Source organism: Girardinichthys multiradiatus, chromosome 9, assembly GCF_021462225.1.
Source record: "Girardinichthys multiradiatus isolate DD_20200921_A chromosome 9, DD_fGirMul_XY1, whole genome shotgun sequence".
NCBI classification, from domain to species: Eukaryota; Metazoa; Chordata; class Actinopteri; order Cyprinodontiformes; family Goodeidae; genus Girardinichthys; species Girardinichthys multiradiatus.
Window position 1 is genome coordinate 48756093 of NC_061802.1, and position 14572 is coordinate 48770664.

Below are 14572 nucleotides of genomic sequence, written 5' to 3' on the forward strand. Positions count from 1 at the left end.
TACAGTATCCATGCTAATCAGAATAGAAGGTTTGATAACCAAGGTTTCATGGTTTTTGCATAGTTATCTTTATACATCTTCGTCAGACTGTAAAAGAGTAAGGAGAATGCTAAAAAACATAGACCCTCATTAATTAATGTAACCTGGAAGGAAGCTCTGTGTTGTGATGCATTTATTTGCACATGCCATTCACATTACTTCTACTTTCATGTTTCCTTCATGTCATACCACATTCCAGATTATTTTATGCACACAAAAGCAGTGGATTAGTTTATATTACCCCGTCTGTACTCTGGTCCCACAATCCCTGACAAAATGTATGGACTGATCACTCTTGGAGAAAACAGAAATGGTTGAACTTGAGAAACATAAGTATCTATTTATTCTGACCTTCTCTTCAACACTATGCTTTGTTAGATCTTGACACCAGTAGCTTGTTTTTTAATGTTAGCCTAATGACAAACAAGGACCTCAATTTTAAAAACAAAAATTATGGAAGTGTAAACTTTGTAACCGTCTCTCTGTGAGCCAGTAAATATTGTATAAAATCAACAACAACAAAGTATGGAGGGACGTCTGACTTGATTTTTGTCATGGTTACCAGTTTTATAGTAAATAATCTTACCAGCTGTGGGTCAATATCCCCCACTGAATGGCTCTGAACAGCCTGCAGCAGTTCCTCCAGTTCTGTAAATGACAGCCTAGCCAGCTTCAATTTGTCAAGGGCCATATGATCTCCGTGGAACAGCCTCCTCCACAGGTTATCCCGGCGGCAGTGACCCATGGCCTGCTCCACACTGGCCTGGATCTGTTTGCGAGCTGAAGCCACCTCATTGTTGAGCAAAGGAAACAAAGGGGAGCTGTAGATTACCCCCTGAGTCCCTGGCCTACCCCTTGTCAGGGGGTAAAATTCGTTGCCATCACTAGGAGCTGAGACCACGGCAGCTTCGGATGACCTTTCCTCCCAAAGGTCCTGGCTGTCTCCACTTGACCCGGTGCTTTCTGCTCGATCCCGAGAATGCTGACTGCCTGGCTCATTTGGATCACGGTAAATTTGCGGAAGCTTCTTGAAGCGGCGCATGTCAGCAGTGAGATGTGGGAACAGTTCCCTTTGACTGGTCATGATTACATAGAATCGCAACCTAAATATAGAGGTTTAAAAATATAAAAGACAGGTTATTTAAAACATCAGGTTAAATTCCTTAAAATGTGATTATATGACTTCCACACACTATAGTCATTATGAGTAAGAAAATTCAATCATTCAAACCAATCTTGATATTAACATGAATGCTACATTCATCCAGACACACACATTTATATATACATATACATACACACATGCATATATGTGTCCCCATGTTACTGCATTTTGATCTTTATGGTTGTATGAACCACTGCACGAAATTGTGTATATTTATTTACTGCTCAGTCACTAACAGTTCCGTTATAATTGAAAAACCTTGCTTATTGTGTCAAATACTGCTTTTGACAAAAATGCATTTAATTGGATTTAAAAGCAAATTAGTATTGTTTTTGATCTGTTGTATTACTCATCCTTACCTTAGCAAATGTCTTTCTCCATCTGACTGCTCTTCAAATGGAGCAGCATTATGACACACTACCAGGGACACATCAAAATCATCATGGTGGTGAAGGCCTTCCAGATCCTTGTAAGAGCCCGAGCTACATGTGAAGCAAAAATGAAAGAAACAGAATGTTCCATTGAAATGGTCAAACATAAACAGCAGGTTTATTTAGGGATCTCTGAGATGTGTTTTGACCTGTTCCACAGAGCCACTAGTGCATACTCATGGAGGTCAGCAGTCCCTTTCCTGTTGTCAGTAGCGACTGCAGCTTTTGACATGCGGAGAGGCTTCATGCCATAAGTGCTGGCATGGTCAATGATGTAGTTGTAGAGCTGGTGAGCTGTTATCATCCCCGTGGAGACTGAAAAGCTTCCTTTACAGAAATATCAAAAACTATTAAAGATATTAACACCTTTTCATTACAACCAAAGCCTCAACATGTTTCAAGTATGTAACATGATACCAAACTATTCATCATCTCCACAAAGGCTGAGTGACTAGGGAGAATTGGAGGATTCAAATAATGTTTAAAAATATATTGGACATTTGCTATTGTGGCTGATGTATTCATTAAGCAAGTCATTCACTAATGATATTCTCATGGTGTCAGAAAATGAACTTGGGTCTGTACTTGTTCTGTTAAATCTCAGTGCTGCATTTGATACAGTCGATCACAATATTCTCTTAGAAAGGCTGGAACATAGTTTGATAGAATACAGGCATGTCTTTAAAGACATAAATGACTTTAGATTTTCTGCTTCTATATTCAGAAAACACAGAAATTGCTGACTGGAATCTTTAAAAAAGAAACTGCTTAGTCAATCAATTAAAGTGGATGACATTAAATTGATCTGTGGTAATAAAGTAAAAAACCTTGGTGACACTTCATTTAAATCCCATATTAAATAGGTTTCTAGGATTTCCTTCTTTCACCTCTGGAATATTTTGTACTCGTGTGTCACCTTCTCCAGCTCCTCCGGGGGGAGGCCAAGGCGTTCCCAGGCCAACTCAAAAGGCTCCTCTCGATGTGAAGAATGTTATAAAAAAGCAGCGGCTTTTTTATACCATTCTGTCTAAGTACAGTATCCATGCTAATCAGAATAGGTTTGATAACCAAGGTTTCATGGTTTTTGCATAGTTATCTTTATACATCTTCGTCAGACTGTAAAAGAGTAAGGAGAATGCTAAAAAACATAGACCCTCATTAATTAATGTAACATGGAAGGAAGCTCTGTGTTGTGATGCATTTATTTGCACATGCCATTCACATTACTTATACTTTCATGTTTCCTTTATGTCATACCACATTCCAGATTATTTTATGCACACAAAAGTAGTGGATTAGTTTATATTACCCCCTGTCTGTACTCTGGTCCCACAATCCCTGACAAAATGTATGGACTGATCACTCTTGGAGAAAACAGAAATGGTTGAACTTGAGAAACATAAGTATCTATTTATTCTAACCTTCTGATAAGGATCTACTATAATGAAATTTTCTTTCAGGTGTGGAGTACTCGGTTAAATTAAACTCAAAGGTTATTAAAAAAAAATGGTCAGTCAGGACAGGGTTATGAGAAAATATTGTTACGTCTTCACACTCAATGCCATATGTCAGTACAAAGTCCAGAGAATGAAGACAAAGGTTTACCCACCTTTGTTAATGTTTTGAGCAAAGCCAATTGAGTCTAACATAGCATTAAAGGCTATACAGTGCCTTGCGAAAGTATTCGGCCCCTTTGAACTTTTCAACCTCTTGCCACATTTCAGGCTTCAAACGTAAAGATATAAAATTAAACTTTTTTGTGAAGAATCAACAACAAGTGGGACACAATTGTGAAGTTGAATGAAATTTATTGGATGTGTCAAACTTTTTTAACAAATAAAAAACTGAAAAGTGGGGCGTGCAATATTATTCGGCCCCTTTACTTTCAGTGCAGCAAACTCACTCCAGAAGTTCAGTGAGGATCTCTGAATGATCCAATGTTGTCCCAAATGACTGATGATGATAAATAGAATCCACCTGTGTGTAATCAAGTCTCAGTATAAATGCACCTGCTCTGTGATAGTCTCATGGTTCTGTTCAAAGCGCAGAGAGCATCATGAAGACCAAGGAACACACCAGGCAGGTCAGAGATACTGTTGTGGAGAAGTTTAAAGCCGGATTTGGATACAAAAAGATTTCGCAAGCTTTAAACATCCCAAGGAGCACTGTGCAAGCAATCATATTGAAATGGAAGGAGTATCAGACCACTGTAAATCTACCAAGACCCGGCCGTCCCTCTAAACTTTCATCTCGAACAAGGAGAAGACTGATCAGAGATCCAGCCAAGAGGCCCATGATCACTCTGGATGAACTGCAGAGATCTACAGCTGAGGTGGGAGAGTCTGTCCATAGGACAACAATCAGTCGTACTCTGCACAAATCTGGCCTTTATGGAAGAGTGGCAAGAAGAAAGCCATTTCTCAAAGATATTCATAAAATTTCTCATTTAAAGTTTGCCACAAGCCACCTGGGAGACACACCAAACATGTGGAAGAAGGTGCTCTGGTCAGATGAAACCAAAATCAAACTGTTTGGCCACACTGCAAAACGATATGTTTGGCGTAAATGCAATACAGCTCATCACCCTGAACACACCATTCCCACTGTCAAACATGGTGGTGGCAGCATCATGGTTTGGGCCTGCTTTTCATCAGGAGGGACAGGGAAGATGGTCAAAATTGATGGGAAGATGGATGGGGCCAAATACAGGACCATTCTGGAAGAAAACCTGTTGGAGTCTGCAAGAGACCTGAGACTGGGACGGAGATTTATCTTCCAACAAGACAATGATCCAAAACATAAAGCCAAATCTACAATGGAATGGTTCACAAATAAACGTATCCAGGTGTTGGAATGGCCAAGTCAAAGTCCAGACCTGAATCCAATTGAGAATCTGTGGAAAGAGCTGAAGACTGCTGTTCACGAACGCTCTCCATCCAACCTCACTGAGCTTGAGCTGTTTTGCAAGGAAAAATGGGCAAGAATTTCAGTCTCTCGATGTGCAAAACTGATAGAGACATACCCCAAGCGACTTTCAGCTGTAACTGCAGCAAAGAGTGGCGCTACAAAGTATTAACGCAAGGGGGCCGAATAATATTGCACGCCCCACTTTTCAGTTTTTTATCTGTTAAAAAAGGTTGACACATCCAATAAATTTCATTCCACTTCACGATTGTGTCCCACTTGTTGTTGATTCTTCACAAAAAATTAGAATTCTATATCTTTATGTTTGAAGCCTGAAATGTGGCAAGAGGTTGAAAAGTTCAAGGGGGCCGAGTACTTTCGCAAGGCACTGTATTTAGGCTATCACTTTCAGTGTCAACATGAATGTTAAAATCTCCCACTATAATAACCTTATCTGTATTTAACACTAAATCAGATAAACGGTCTGAAAACTGATCTAAACATTGAGGGCCTGGTGGACTGTACAAAACAACAAACAGAAGGGATTTTAGTGCTTTGCAATTTGGATGAGGAAACAAAGGATTAAATATTCAAAAGAGTTGTAGCTATTGATTGGTCTGGGACTAATCAATAAATCGGATTGAAAGATGGTTGCTACTCCTCCTCCTCGCCCAGTATTTCGAGGAATGTGAAAATTTAAATAATTAGTAGTTGACTCATTTATAGTAACATAATCCTTTTGCTGCAGTCAGGTTTCTGTGAGGCAAAATAAATCAATCTTGTCACAAATCAGGTTACTAACTAGCAAAGTCTTTTAAGAGAGAGATCTTTTTGTTCAGTAAGCCACATTGAATTGTTTTATTTTTCTTTTTAGTCTGAGTTGTGTTTATTTCTATGAGATTTTCAGGATTTCCTCCTTTTTAGATAATTTTTTAATCTATTCAATTTTGGCTGTGGGCTAGACACTGTCTTAATAGGGTAATGGGTGCCAAGGGTGTCATGTTAAAAGGGAGTTTTCCTCTCTACCCTTGCTACATGCATGCTCAGTATGAGGGATTTCTGCAAAGTCAATGCAAGCAACTATCCACTGTCACTACATGCTCATCCAGGATGAGTGAAGGCTCCAAGTCAAAACTCTTTCAACCAATTTGAATAATAAACTGAATCTGACTGCACTGTATATACTTGTTCTCTCCACTGTACAAGTCCTTCTCAAAATATTAGCATATTGTGATAAAGATAATCTGAATCAACGAGTTAACTCTAAACACCTGCAAAAGATTCCTGAGGCCTTTAAAACTCCCAGCCTGAACCCCCAATCATGGGTAAGACTGCCGACCTGACTGCTGTCCAGAAGGCCACTATTGACACCCTCAAGCAAGAGGGTAAGACACAGAAAGAAATATCTGAACGAATAGGCTGTTCCCAGAGTGCTGTATCAAGGCACCCCAGTGGGAAGTCTGTGGGAAGGAAAAAGTGTGGCAGAAAACGCTGCACAACGAGAAGAGGTGACCGGACCCTGAGGAAGATTGTGGAGAAGGGCCGATTCCAGACCTTGGGGGACCTGCGGAAGCAGTGGACTGAGTCTGGAGTAGAAACATCCAGAGCCACCGTGCACAGGCGTGTGCAGGAAATGGGCTACAGGTGCCGCATTCCCCAGGTCAAGCCACTTTTGAACCAGAAACAGCGGCAGAAGCGCCTGACCTGGGCTACAGAGAAGCAGCACTGGACTGTTGTTCAGTGGTCCAAAGTACTTTTTTCGGATGAAAGCAAATTCTGCATGTCATTCGGAAATCAAGGTGCCAGAGTCTGGAGGAAGACTGGGGAGAAGGAAATGCCAAAATGCCTGAAGTCCAGTGTCAAGTACCCACAGTCAGTGATGGTCTGGGGTGCCGTGTCAGCTGCTGGTGTTGGTCCACTGTGTTTTATCAAGGGCAGGGTCAATGCAGCTAGCTATCAGGAGATTTTGAAGCACTTCATGCTTCCATCTACTGAAAAGCTTTATGGAGATGAAGATTTCATTTTTCAGCACGACCTGGCACCTGCTCACAGTGCCAAAACCACTGGTAAATGGTTTACTGACCATGGTATCACTGTGCTCAATTGGCCTGCCAACTCTCCTGACCTGAACCCCATAGAGAATCTGTGGGATATTGTGAAGAGAACGTTGAGAGACTCAATACCCAACACTCTGGATGATCTAAAGGCCGCTATCGAAGCATCCTGGGCCTCCATAAGACCTCAGCAGTGCCACAGGCTGATTGCCTCCATGCCACGCCGCATTGAAGCAGTCATTTCTGCAAAAGGATTCCCGACCAAGTATTGAGTGCATAACTGTACATGATTATTTGAAGGTTGACGTTTTTTGTATTAAAAACACTTTTCTTTTATTGGTCGGATGAAATATGCTAATTTTGTGAGATAGGAATTTTGGGTTTTCATGAGCTGTATGCCAAAATCATCCGTATTAAGACAATAAAAGACCTGAAATATTTCAGTTAGTGTGCAATGAATCTAAAATATATGAATGTTAAATTTTCATCATGACATTATGGAAAATAATGAACTTTATCACAATATGCTAATATTTTGAGAAGGACCTGTATATATATACAGTGGGGAGAACAAGTATTTGATGCACTGTCGATTTTGCAGGTTTTCCCACTTGCAAAGCATGGAGAAGTTTTTAATTTTTATCACAGGTACTCTGCAACTGTGTGACCGAATTTAAAACAAAAATCCAGAAAATTACATTGTGTGATTTTTAAGTCATTAATCTGCAATTTATTGCATAAGTATCTGATACATCAGAAAAACAAAACTTAATATTTAGTAGAGAAACCTTTGTTTGCAATTACAGATATCAGCTATTTCCTGTAGTTCTGGATGAGGTTTGCACACACTGCAGCAGGGATTTTGGACCACTCCATGAAGATCTTCTCCAGATCTCTCAGGTCTCGGGGTTGTCGCTGACGAATACGGACTTTCAGCTCCCTCCAAAGATTTTTGATTGGGTTCAGGTCTGGAGACTAGCTAGGACCTTGAGATGTTTCTTACGGAGCCACTCCTAAGTTGCCCTGGTCTGCGCGTTTTGGTTTGTTGTCATGGAAGACCCAGCCACAACCCATCTTCAACGCCCTTACAGAGGGAAGGAGGTTGTTGGCTAAGATCTTCCGATTCAAGGCCCCATCCATCCTTCCCTCAGTATGGTGCCGTCGTCATGTCTATGTGAAAATGAATTCTGTGTAGCTTGTTCTGGGCATAAGGAAACAGTCACTCCGAGTAGTATGCAAGGCCTGTCTGGGAAAATGTTTAGAAAAGGACAAGTTCTTGGCGTGACGAAAGACTAAGGAACTTGTTATTGTAGAAGCGAACTTGTAAGATGGATAGAAGCAGTCCAGCTGGAAAGAATTATGTTATCTTGAATCCTGCCAGGTCGCTTTGACATTAGAGTTCAGTGTGCCAGAAAAATGTGCATAAATTGAAAGGATACTTTGGATTGGTCAATGGTTTCACATACACAACAATGATATGACTTTTGTATATATATACCCTGACTCGTGTTAGGGATGGGGGATTCTTTGGGATTTTGTATTATGAAGATGTATTCAGAGATGTGTTCTGAATAAATGGTCCCTCGCGTTGATTTTGTGAGGAAACCAGTTGTCTTTTCATCATGTTTATATTAGTAAACTTTCTTCTTCCACATCTTCAGGTCATTGACTAGGTCCTGCCGTGTAGGTTTGGGCTGATCCCCAGCTTCCTCATGATCATTGATGCCCCACGACGTGAGATCTTGCATGGAGACTGAGGTAGATTAATTGTCATCTTGAACCTTTTCCATTTTCTTATAATTGCTCCAACAGCTGTTACCTTCTCACCAAGCTGCTTGGCTATTTTCCTGTAGCCCATCCCAGCCTTTTGCAGGTCTACTATTTTACCCCTGATGTCTTGGCCACTGTGGAGAGGTTGGAGTTTCTTTGATTGAGTGTGTGTAAACAGGTGTCTTAACGAGTTCAAACAGCTGCAGTTAATACAGGTAATGAGTGGAGAACGGGAGTGCTTCTTGAAGAACTAACAGGTCTATGAGAGCCAGGATTCTTGCTGGTTGTTAGGTGATCAAATACTTATGTCATGCAATAAAATGCAAATAAATTACATAAAAATCACACAATGTGATTTTCTGGCTAAATTCCATCACTCACCGTTGATGAGTACCTATGATTAAAATGAAAGACTTCTACATGCTTTGCAAGGGGGAAAACCTGCAAAATCGGCAGTATATCAAATACTTGTTCCTCCCACTGTGTACATACATGTATGTATGTATGGTTGTTGTTTCAGACTGATGTTTGAAATACAATGTGAGCGATGGAAACCGAAGTCGAATTCTTTGTTTGTGCACACAAACTTGGCCAAGAAAAGTTTATTTTGATTCTATTTGTCACTTGCAATAAATGCTACAAAATATTGAGATCAAAACTCCATTTTATTGTGCCCCAGCCATGGGATGAAACATGGACTTAAACTGTACACACAGAGGCTGGTACAAATTCTTAGTCTCCAAATTCACAGCATTAACCTACTTTCAGTACAGCCCATTAAGGAAAAGCCACAGCTGGAATTCATGATGTCATAGAGCCACTATCTAAACATTTCTCTGAGTCAAGCCTCTTTCCCATTTCCCACAACAGCACAGTTGATTGTATCAGGGAGGCAGAGCACGACAACCTGAATGTCTTTGAAACTTGCTTGTAACTTAGACTCTACTACTTTGAAGAATCCTTGGATGCAAATTTGCAGCAAATATTTTAATTTGGAGTTGAATTGTTTTGTTAATAGATTCCTATACTTTGGAGAAGTTGATGTGAATTTATTCCATGTGTGCAGTTTGCTGTTTTGAAAACACCAGTGCTTGAATCACTCTTTTATCTACTGTTGTTTGGTCTTCACAGACCAAACGTTTGGTTAAATATTATTAGTTAAATATTATTGCACATAAACATGACCCATCACTTATGTCAACACATTGAATAAGTTGCAGTGATAACATGGTATCAGGAGAATTTGAAATGACTTTCCAGGTTTGGTACTGTGCTGAACGTTCTTTCAACTATTTCATGAAATCCCTGCATGCTGGTATATGTAATCTATGTCTTTGCATTTGATTTTTTATTTGTTGAATTTGAACCAACAACAGTATGTATTATTTTTATATCAAAAATATGCCTGAAAAACATACAAGACAAGAGAGTCATTGTTTAATAGAAAAATTCTCCCATCTGATCTCAGGTGATTTAAGCTGAATTCACTGTAAAGTCTTCCTTTGGTGAAAGATACAGTAGCTCACCTTGTACACCTTTACCTTAAACAATGAACTTCACTCACTTTATTTTCTTATATGGAATTTGGTGCAGATATTTCAAAGATAAAGGAGTTTAACATATCATCAATATCACCTTGAAAGATGTGATTGTGACCAAACTTGGGAATATCTGGGTAATGGCAGATGAAGTCATCAAGGAAGTCCATGAGCTGGTAGCCCTGACGAAGCGTCATGTGGCATCCAACCAAGTACTGGTGAGCAACGCGCAGGTGAAAGTCGTAGCTGAAGGAATGAACGTGCATCAGGTCCCGCACCTTATCACACTCCTCAGTAAAGAGCATGGACAACTACAACAGAAGGGGGAACACAGGCTGTCAGACATAGGAAGTCACAGAAAGTTTTACAAGATTTTACCTGCTGAATGAGGTACTTCAACTCCAAAGTGAAGTGGGAATATGCTACCTTTATTAAGCTTTCTAAACTGTTGTGAATGTGCTGATGAATGACCATCAAATTATAAGACACAAGTTGCCTTTTCAGTTGCACTGGGTATTGACTTGACCTCCTCTAATCAGGTTTTTAATCTTAAAGGCATGCTCATACATTACAAGGCATGGGCCAAACTTGCCCTTAATGCTACAGCTTAGGATTTCTGCTATGAACCACGAGCAACACCTGCCGTCTACAAAGGGCCACAGTAGACAGTCCCATAAGCCTTTGCAGAAGATTTTAGACTCCACAGAGAAGAAAAAGGGATACACCTACTGTATCTGCAGGCTGAGACTGAACAGATAACGTGCCTGTGTAGAACAAACAAAATAGACTAATAAAAACAAAAATTTACCCTGGAACTAATGGTGAGATGTCAGTGCACTGTCAGAGACTGGCCGCACGCCATCTGCTAGATATTTGATCCTAGCACCTAACACAGTGTGAACTGACCCTCTGTGATAGGTTGTCAGTTGCTTGTCCCAACATGTCGCAATAAACTGAGGTGTATAGTAAGCACAGTTAAATTTACTTTAAACATTAAAAAAAAACCACGACATACTTCTAAAAGTAGTTTTACTGCACCATAGTTTTTAGTATTAAGTTGACTAATATTTTGAAGTAACGATAGTCTAATGCCCCTTTTCCATTGGCTCCATTTAAGTTTTACAGCTTCAGTCTTTCTTTACTAGACTAATGTTCTGTGCCAGTATTAACGTTACAGTGTGACATTGTCACATTTTGGCACACTCCTCATGAGCAAACCGCTCCAGTTGTCTCAGGTTTGAAGGGTGCTTTTTCCAGACAGCATGTTTCAGCTCCTTCCAAAGATGCTCAATAGGATTTAGGTCAGGGCTGATAGAAGGCCACTTCAGAATAGTCCAATGTTTTCCTCTTAGCCATTCTTGGGTGTTTTTAGCTGTGTGTTTTGGGTCATTATCCTGTTGCAAGAACCATGACCAGCGACTAAGACCAAGCTTTCTGACACTGGGCAGCACATTTCTCTCTAGAATCCCTTGATTGTCTTGAGATTTCATTATACCCTGTACACATTCAAGACACCCTGTGCTAGATGCAGCAAAGCAGCCCCAGCTCCATGTTTCACAGTAGGGACAGTGTTCTTTTGTTCATAGGCTTCATTTTTTCCATCTGCGAACATTGAGCTGATGTGCCTCGCCAAAAAGTTAAATTTTTGTCTCATCTGTCCATAGGACATTCTCCCAGAAGCTTTGTGGCTTGTCAACATGTAGTTGGGCAAATTCCAGTCTGGTTTTTTATGATTTGTTTTCAACAATGGTGTTCTCCTTGGTCGTCTCCAATTAAGTCCACTTTGCCTCAAACAACGTCGGATGGTGCGATCTGACACTGATGTTCCTTGAGCTTGAAGTTCACCTTTAATCTCTTTAGAAGTTTTTCTGGGCTCTTTTGTTACTGTTCGTATTATCCGTCTCTTTGTTTTGTCATCAATTTTCCTCCAGCGGCCATGTCCAGAGAGGTTGGCTACAGTCCCATGGATCTTAAATTTCTGAATATGTGCAACTGTAGTCACAGGAACATGAAGCTGCTTGGAGATGGTTTTATAACCTTTACCTTTAACATGCTTGTCTATAATTTAATTTCTAATCTCCTGAGACAACTCTTTCCTTCGCTTCCTCTGGTCCATGTTGTGGTACACACCATGTCACCAAAACGCACAGTGACTACTTGTAGCCCTATATATAGGCCCACTGACTGATTACAAGAATGTAGACACCTGTGATGCTAATGAATGGAAACACATTGATTTAACATGTCCCTTTGGTCACATTATTTTCAGGGGTACCATCATTTTCGTTCAGGCCTGTTTCATGAGTTTATGTTTTTTGATAATTCTGTTGACGCATGTTTGAAAAGCAATGTCCGTGTGTGTGTGTGTATATATATATATATATATATAAATAGACACACACACATACATGATCATACATACACACACACACACACACACATATAAATATATATATATATATAGACACACACATATACATGATCATACATATACACACACACACACGGACATTGCTTTTCATATATATATATATATATATATATATATATATATATATATATATATATATATATATATATATATATATGAATATATATAGGCAATTAGGTACGAGCCTCCCATTGGATAATTACGGCCACCGCTTAACCTATCCACTCATCCCCACACTTGGCACCGCCTACTTTGGTGGCATTTTTCAAAATTTATCTGGAGCGGAGTTAATCTTTTACATGGGCTTTAGTTCCACTTTAAAGTGATCTGTGTGAAAAAATTAAATAATAAATAGAAAATAAAAACATAAATAAACAAAATACAAATGATGTTTGTATTATTGTAAATAGCTGATATATGTTTTTTTTTTTCATGTATAAAATAATCCACTGCGATGCTTATTTGGACCACAGCCCATCCAGAACTTATTAAATGAAGCACAGGGGTTTGATGTGAAGAGAGGTGTGGTAGGAGCAGCAGAAAGAAGAGACACTGCTGTCTAGACTAGTAATGCTCCAAAATGTGCCTAAAGGTTTTAAAATTATGTACTTCATGAGCAAGTTTTTGTCTCAGCAATGGCAACAAGGAGGACAAGGACTTTAAAGTGAAAAAACGCAGGCCTTGGACTGCGGTGAAGGTAGTTTTAGGTTGTGTGTTGGATTTAGATTCGGCTGGCCTTTGTCTCGTGGACCTGATGCAGGCAGTCTGATTAAGAGCAGCTGCTCTCTCCATGCTCCCTCCTCTTCCACATGCTGGGTCGCTGAAGGGTCGTCAATAAATTTCCGAAACAAACTCGCTGTTCAAAGGTGGTATTGTTTTGTGTGTTTTGGGGGAAACGTTTGTTCATCTGAACAGAAGATTTTATGTGTGATCAGCTGATTTAGGATTTTATTAAATACAGCGCTCTGTGTGCATGTTATTGAGAAAGCTGATGCCTCCTTTTTCTTTTCTGTCAGCCTTCAGGCATGGTTTATGACCCGTAAATGGTAAAATTACATGTTTGACCTGTTCCAGCCACTCTGGTCCTTAATATTATTGTACTTGCTCTTGAGTTTTATTAACCTTCCCTGCACTGTCTCAACGAAAACCTTCTCAGTTCTCCTACTCCCACGGCCAATCAGTGAACAACAGACTGTTCATGTCACTTGTAGTCCCTACTCAGCCCCGGTCGTACCTGCTCAGGAGCAGGGACCAAAAAAGTAGGTATCGATATGGAAAAAACTGTAATGGAAATGCTCACGTAGCGATCGAGTGGAGTTGAGTAGGGCCAAATCGAGCCAGTGGAAAAGGGGCTTAACTTGAGTACATATTTAGGCTACTCTTCCCACCTCTAGTTAACATGATATTTTAATCAAACATTTACCACACACATACACGCAACCACACTGTTTATGGTAAAGTAAGACTTCCTATATGCACACAAGCTGCTTTGTCTATCTGTTGAGCCTACTGTTGCATGTAGTATAGAGTATTATTTGTCATTGGAGGTAGTTTGCACTGTTTAAACATATATTTATTATCTACTGTAGGTATCAGTTTCAAAAGAATTATGTGGTTTAAAAACCAGATTTAGAAATGTATGTTTGTTGTGTCTTAGTTTGTTTTCTTAAAAATTTAATTTAGTATATAAAAAATATTTATTAATCCCAAAGGAAATTAATTGTTGTAGCTCATATTGTACAGGTTTCTTCAAACAGCCATTGTAGATGCTGATGGCTGTGGGCAGGAAGGATCTCCTGTAGCGTCTGTCTTACAGCAGATCTGAAGAAGCCTCTGACTGAAGACACTCTGTTGTTGTAAGACAGTCTCATGAAGAGGATGCTCAGGGTTCTCCATAATGTTCTTCATTTTATGAAGAATCCTTCTTTGCACAATGATCTCCAGAGGTTCCAGAGGAGTCCCCAAAACAGAGCCAGCCTTCTTTATCAGCTTGTTGAGCTTTTTTAAGTCCCTGGCTCTGATGCTGCTATCCCAACAGATGATGGCAGAAGAGATCACACTCTCCACAACAGACCTATGGAAGACATGCAGCATCTTGCTGCAAACACTGAAGGACCTAAGCTTCCTCAAGAAGTACAGTCTGCTCTGTCCGTTCTTGTAGATGGCTTCAGTTGCATCTCCGTTCCAGTTTCCAGTCTGTTGTCCAGATGAACACAGAGGTATTTATACTCCTCCACCAA

General features: G+C 39.9%; 1 protein-coding gene across 4 annotated transcripts in view; it reads right to left on the reverse strand.

The window, feature by feature from the left end:
* szt2 (SZT2 subunit of KICSTOR complex) overlaps positions 1–14572 on the reverse strand; it is a 247870-nt gene that overhangs the window by 2073 nt on the left and 231225 nt on the right. For all 4 annotated transcript variants that reach the window (XM_047374204.1, XM_047374205.1, XM_047374206.1 and 1 more), the window contains 4 exons: positions 9999–10212; positions 1785–1962; positions 1564–1686; positions 626–1142 (listed from right to left, as the gene is read on the reverse strand). In XM_047374204.1, the coding sequence (XP_047230160.1) occupies positions 626–1142; positions 1564–1686; positions 1785–1962; positions 9999–10212 (1032 nt within the window). The remainder of the gene's footprint in view (positions 1–625; positions 1143–1563; positions 1687–1784; positions 1963–9998; positions 10213–14572) is intronic.